The following is a 6,878-nucleotide window of genomic DNA, read 5'->3' on the forward strand; positions in this document are numbered from 1 at the left end:
TGTTTTAAGTTCAGTTCCTATTTTTAACCATTCTTTATATTCTATTTGAATAAGGGGCTAGAGATAGAAATTGTTACTTGAAATGCTTCACAATTGGAAAACGTATATACCCACATACCCCTACACTCTGCGTCAACGACCGTTTGAAATACCCCTTGATTTCCCTCCCTTATACCCGAACGTTGATTTGTTTTACTACTAAGTTCTCAGTCGCGTGCATTGTCATTGTTTTTAATATCGTTGGTTGGGGATTAAAGTTGTTCCGATGGAAGCCTCTTGTTAATTTATTTTAGTTAATTTTTCCGGTGTAGCTTGTCGGCTACATTGAATTTTCCAATTCGCCTTGTTGTTGCGTTGAAGTTGTCCTCGTAGATTGTTGAGGAATTGTGGGTGAGAAGCCCTGATATTGTTGTTCGGTTAAATTTTGTCGGTCCGAGTGAGAATTCGCGGAGTGTTAATTGACGCGTTGGGAGCGCCGCGTGTTTACTTGATTGGTGGCCTGTTCGGTCGTTCGGTTGGGTTTGTTGGCAGTGGTTGCTTTGGTTCGTTTGGTTAGTTGTGGTTAATGATTTTGTGTTGATTTGTTTGGTTAAGTGTGAACTTGTTTGTGTTTTTTGGTAATTGTTGGTTAAGATGTCGTACACGGAAGGAGTGCCTCTTCATGCAAGTCGAGTTCGATTGCGGGTCCAATCTGATGGTTACCTGGACGAGCAAGTTGAAGCGAAACGCCGCACGGTTGGTGGACTCCTAGGGCGAGTCACGTTGTCGCGTTCGCAGTTGGAATCGAAGTTGGCTAACGTGAACGACCCGGATGCAGCGCAACAAAAGCTGGAAGAATTCCACAAGGCCGCGGACAAATGTTTGGGAGCGTGCGACGAGTATTTGTTACTCATTTCTGACAAAGAGAAATTTGAATCCGGGCGCATAGAGGTGGAAGAAAGGCGAGACGCCGTTGTAAGAAAGAAACGCCTTGTGAACGAACGATGGGAAGCGTACCTACACGCTGTTTGTCACAAGACTCCTCTTCCACCTTCCACATCTTCAAATCCGGCAGGGATTCCGCCGTCATCATGTGGTCGGTCTGTCCGCTCGAGAGCGTTGGAGTTTCGTGCTCAACAAATAAGGGAAGAAGCCGACCTCGAGGCTGAATTCCTAAGGATTGAACTCGAACTTCAATCTCGTCGAATAGAATTGAACCGTGAGAAAAGTATCCTGAAAGCTAAGGCTTTGGCATTCGAGGCAGAGCACGAGCAATCGCTGGAAAGCAAAAGTGCCTGTGGGAGCGGGGATGTGGAGAAATGGCTGGCAGATCAGCCACAAGTTTTGCATGAGCCACATTCTATCTTGGAAACAGAACCTCCACGGGACCCATTGACACACGAGGAACCACCTCGTGGTGAGCCTGGCGCAAGACCTGTTACAGGATTTGACGTGCAGGAGTTTATTAAGGTGATGGGTGAAGGTGCGGCAGCCGTCCAGCAGAGCATTCTGTTACCCAAGCGAACGGAAGAGAAATTTGACGGGAATTGTTTAAAATTCTACGAGTTCATGAAAAACTTCGACGAAACCATCATGAAACAGCTTTCAAGCCCGAGCCTGCAGTTGCGCTATTTAATTGACATGTGTTCTGGCAAAGCCCGTAGTCTGATACAATCCTGCTCGCTGGTAGCTGAGGCTGAAGTTGGCCTACAGGAAGCAAGACAATTGCTGAAGAATCGGTATGGTCAGAAGCACGTCGTGGTACGGGGCCATCTTAACGCACTGTTGCAAGGCCCGATGGTCAAGGAAACCGAGGATGGTCTGGACGAATTATTGATGAAGATGGTGCGATGTCGGATTGTTCTACGTGAGCACGGCTTTGAGTCAGACCTTGATACCTTCCAGACAACGGAGGCCTTGTTTAAACGCCTACCCGCAGCGCTGCAGATCAAGTTGAGCGAGCGTCTCAGTTCCCACCTAAATCGAGGCGGCCAATTGAGATTTTCCCATATTGAAGAGTTTGTGCGGGAAAGGGTCCAGACTGCCAGCAATGCACTGGGGAAAATCACGGCAGTTGCGCGGACGGATCGACGAGTGGCTGACTCACGTGCGCGGTCTTATGCTAGTATAGGCGCACTTCCACAATCATCATCACCGGCAGTGAGTACACGGACAACCGCTTTTCACCACAGGGAGTGTTGTGTTCTTTGTGGGAGGCAACACCGCATCGGTTATTGTTCGCGGTACTTGGGCATGTCTGTGCCAGATCGCTGGGAGTGCCTCAAAGGAGCGCGTCTTTGTTATACTTGTTTGGGATCGGGACATGTCTCCAGAGAGTGTAGAAGCTCGTTTGGTTGCAGCAAATGCAAGCGAAGACATCACACTACACTTCACTCGGTTGGTGTCAATGAAGGCAACACAGCCCCGAAGCGACAACGGGAAACGTCGAGAACAGGCTCGACTCCATCGAATGGTTTGGTTCGTAATGTTGCAGGTGTTTCGAGTTCCTCTTGGTCTGGTGTGTATTTGAAGGTTTTGCCTGTGAGAGTGTGGTCTGTTGAAAAAATGAATTATATTGAGACGTATGCGTTTTTGGATGAGGGTTCTGACCAATCGTATTGTACCAAGGGTTTGATGCGTCGATTGGGGCTACATGGTCCACCCGTTGCTGTGTCCGTAAGTTGTTTGATGGGTGGTGGCACGGAGCTTGGCAACAGGACTTCGTTTTCGCTGCGTGGTGCGGAAGAGAACAGTACGTTGGTTCTGAACTCAGTTATCGCCATCGATCGCCTACCGGAGCTCAGGGAGAGTATTCCGAAGAATTCTGTTGTTTCACGTTTTGAACACCTGGAGGGTTTGTGTTTTCCAGCGCTTGATGCAGAGGTGGATATCCTCATCGGGGCCGGTGTACGATCGGCTCATCGTGTTCTAGAGGAACGAATTGGTCGCGATGATGAACCAAGTGCTATCCGTACGGTGTTGGGGTGGTCTTTGGTTGGCCCGGATAGCAATGCTAGGGAGGAGCGAGGTACAATGGCAGGGAACGTCAATCATGCTTGTTGTCACACGGAACGTCTGCTTGAACAGATGGAGAAGATGTTTCGGCAAGATTTTACGGAGTACAACTTTCCATCGAGGTCGATGTCTCAGGAGGACAAGAAGGCTCTTGCCATTATGGAGAACTCCGTAAAGAAGGTTGGCCTCCATTACCAGGTAGCTATGCCATGGAGGGAAAATGCTTCTCTGTCAAACAATAGAGAGTTAGCAACGAAGCGGTTAGATTCGCTCAAACGACGCCTGAAGCGAGATCCAGATTTACGCGACAAGTATTCTGCAAAGATCCAAGAATACCTGCGGTCTGGATATGCTGCTCGAGCCTACGGTGCTGGTATTCCTGGCAGAACTTGGTATATTCCTCATCATCCCACAAGGGGAAAATTTAGAATTGTTATGGACTGTGCGGCCACATACCGTGGCGTATGCGTCAATGACATGTTGCTGCAAGGTCCCGATCTTACAAACCGGTTGGTTGGAGTGTTGTTGCGGTTTCGTAAGCATCAGGTAGCGATCACGGCAGATATAAAGGCCATGTTCCACCAGGTATTTGTTTCCCCAGAGGATCGAGACGCATTGCGATTTTTGTGGTGGCCTGATGGTGACTTAAGTGCGGAGCCAGCTAGTTACATGATGTTGGTTCACCCTTTCGGTGCGACTTCGTCACCAAGCTGCGCTTCGTTCGCTTTGAGGAGAGTGGCTTTGGACAATGAACCGAGAGTGTCGGCTAAGGCTGTCAAAACGGTGACCGATAACTTTTATGTTGACGATCTGCTGACATCGGTAGGATCCGCGGAAGAAGGCATTACATTGGTACGGGAGCTTGAGGTACTTCTCAACGACGGTGGGTTTCATCTCCACAAGTACCTGAGCAACAGCGAGACGTTGTTGCAAAGTATCGATCCCCAGCCGCGACAACCAATGGTAAAAGGTTTGTTGCCGTGTGACAGAGAACTCCCTACAGGAAAGGCTCTTGGGGTTTACTGGGATACGGCAGACGACGCATTTTTCGTTAAAGTCGACGTTACGGTAAAGAACTCTACCCGTCGCGGTATCCTCTCAATGGCCAGTCAAGTATTTGATCCACTTGGCGTGATCCAGCCGTTCATTTTACCGGTTAAGTTATTAATGCAGCAGCTTTGCAGTGAGGGACTTGGTTGGGACGATGTGATTGGGCGTGAGCATGCTGATACGTGGTCTAAATGGTTGCGTGGGGTTACGTGTTTGGAACGTGTTGTGCTGCCACGTTGTTTTGGTTTGTCACCCTTGGTTGATTTTGTTGAGTTGCATTGTTTTTGTGATGCGAGTGAGTCTGGATACGGCGCGTCTGCATATTTACGTGTGTCGTGTGAGGGTGTTTTGTCATGTAAGTTGGTTGCTGGTAAGTCCCGTGTTGCCCCATTGAAGTCGTTGACTATTCCACGGTTAGAGTTATGTGCTGCTGTGGTTGGTGTGAAATTGGCTCGGTTGATTGTGGATGAGTTGTGTTATGAGTTGTCGCGTGTTGTGTTTTGGACGGATTCCACGTCTGTTTTGCAGTATGTCACGAACAAATCTCGCCGTTTTCATAGGTTCGTGGCGAATAGGTTGTCGGTGATTCATGAGTTTTCGAAACCGTCGCAATGGAGGCATGTCGATTCTGCTCGAAATGCTGCTGATGTTGCGTCGCGTGGGTTGTCGCCGGATCAGATAGATTCAGCGCCAGCTTTGTTGTGGTTTAATGGTCCACGGTTTTTGTTGCAATGCGAGGCCGAGTGGCCTGTTTGTCCCGCGGTTTTAAAGTTGTCGGACGTAGATCCCGAAGTTAAACGTACTTGTGTTGTGGTCGCGGCCGTTGAGCCGGAGTCTGGTATCGTTCAATTGTTGTCCAGGTATTCTTGTTTTGTTAGATTGCAAAGGGCATTTGCTTGGTTAAAACGTTTTGCTTGTTTCTTTCGAAATCGTTATTCTCGTTCAGTATCACGTGTTTTGTCCGTTGGTCCATTGAAGTCATGCGAGCTTGATGCCGCGGTGTTGGAGATTGTTAAGTTAGTTCAGCGCCAGTATTTTCGTGATATTGTCGAATGTGTTCCGCGGTATTCCGATTTTCCCGTCCATTTGTCACGCGAAGGGTGTCGTGGTCTGTCATGGAAACGTTCCAGATCGATGTTTCGTTTGCGCCCGATTTTAGTAAATGGTGTTTTGCGTGTTGGTGGGCGATTGTCTTGTTCGTTGTTATCGTATGAATGTAAATTTCCGATAATCCTTCCCCGACGTTGTGTTGTGACTGGGTTGGTGGTAGATTTCTACCATAAGAGAGAGGGACATTCGGGTGCACAGCATGTGTTATCCGCTGTCCGTGAGAAGTTTTGGGTCGTACATGGTTTGTCGAGCGTTCGCCATTACATTGCTAGTTGTAGGGCATGTCGGCTGTGGAAAGCGAAAGTCGGTAAACAAATGATGGCTCCCCTACCCCCACCCCGTATTACACCTGGCAATCCTCCATTCACCAACACTGGAGTTGACTACATGGGTCCTTTCCCTGTAAAATCCGGCAGAAATACGCTGAAACGATATGGTTGCGTGTTTACGTGCATGGCTTCACGTGCCATCCACATTGAAGTGGCTCATTCTCTGGACACGAGCTCGTTCATACAAGCTTTGCGTCGATTCCTCTGTCGTCGTGGGGTGTCAACAAAGAAGCTGGTTAGCGACAATGGGCTAAATTTTGTTGGTGCCAACAAGGAATTGAGAGATTCCGTATCGAAATGGAACCAGACGCAAATTCACGATTCCATGCTCCAACGAGGCATTGATTGGGAGTTCAATCCACCCGCCGCCAGCCACCAAGGTGGAGTGTGGGAGAGAATGATACGTTCTGTCAGAAAGATTCTACGCCAACTGACGCACGAACGAACGCTCGACGATGAATCCATTCTTACATTTTTTGTAGAAGTGGAAGCTATTTTGAACCGGAGGCCGCTTACCGCTCTGGCGGAATTCCCATTTGACCTTCGCGTTCTCACACCAATGAGTTTGCTCACCGGCTCTATTGACGAGTCCTACAGTCCCGGTGAATTTATTGCGGCTGACGGGTACCGCAAGTCGTGGAGAGCTGTTCAGCACCTAGCGGATCGATTTTGGAGCCAGTGGACGAAGCAGTATCTACCCTTGCTACAACAGCGACAGAAGTGGCTTCTTCCGCAACGAAATTTTTCCGTTTCCGACGTCGTACTTGTTGTCGATGAACATGTTAAACGTGGGCAGTGGTCGAAGGCGATCGTTATTGAAGTCTTCCCTGACCAAGAAGGAATAGTGCGACGGACGAAGATACGAACGGGAACTGGAACTTATTTAATTCGCGATGTGCGAAAACTGTGTTTGTTGGAGGCTGCATAGTCAGCCAGATTCGTCCTTGGTCGTTTGGATCGCGTTTGTACTTGTGTTGTAATACTTTTGTCAATGTTATTTTTTGCTGCGCGCCCGTCCTTTTGATAAAGTTTATTTTTGAGGTACTACCGCTGTTTCTCGCGGGCTTCGTTTAAGCCTTGGGGTTTAAAATTAATTGGTTTCGTACTTGCATACACCCGGTACCCTATTGTGATGGCAAGCAGAAGACTTGCAAAGTTGACGTGCGTGAGAATGTCACGAATACACGTGCATATACCTGCCTTGGGCAGAAGAGTCGAACAAACCGACTAAATTGAACGCGCTGCGTGATGCACGAGCGCTTGCTATGGGGAAATGGCCCATTGATTGCTTATTGGTACGGGTAAAGACCCATTATTGATATGGACGAAAGTGGACTCCACTGTCCATTTTTTGAATTTAAAATGATTCTGTGACAGATATCATTTGGGGCCGGT

The 6,878-nt window shown here is 48.4% G+C and overlaps 1 protein-coding gene across 1 annotated transcript; it reads left to right on the plus strand.

Moving 5' to 3' along the window:
• Positions 1–633: 633 nt before the first annotated feature.
• LOC149730342 (uncharacterized) lies at positions 634–6,411 on the plus strand. The gene has a single exon (XM_089886926.1). It carries the CDS (start codon positions 634–636, stop codon positions 6,409–6,411), a length of 5,778 nt encoding a protein of 1,925 aa, XP_089743052.1.
• The last annotated feature ends 467 nt before the right edge of the window (positions 6,412–6,878 follow it).

The sequence above is a fragment of the Ciona robusta genome, chromosome 10 (assembly GCF_009617815.1).
Source record: "Ciona robusta chromosome 10, ASM961781v2".
NCBI lineage: Eukaryota > Metazoa > Chordata > Ascidiacea > Phlebobranchia > Cionidae > Ciona > Ciona robusta.

What these genes read in the sequence shown, in the direction of transcription:
- LOC149730342 (XM_089886926.1), top strand. Translation starts at nt 634, where the DNA reads ATGTCGTACACGGAAGGAGTGCCTCTTCATGCAAGTCGAGTTCGATTG.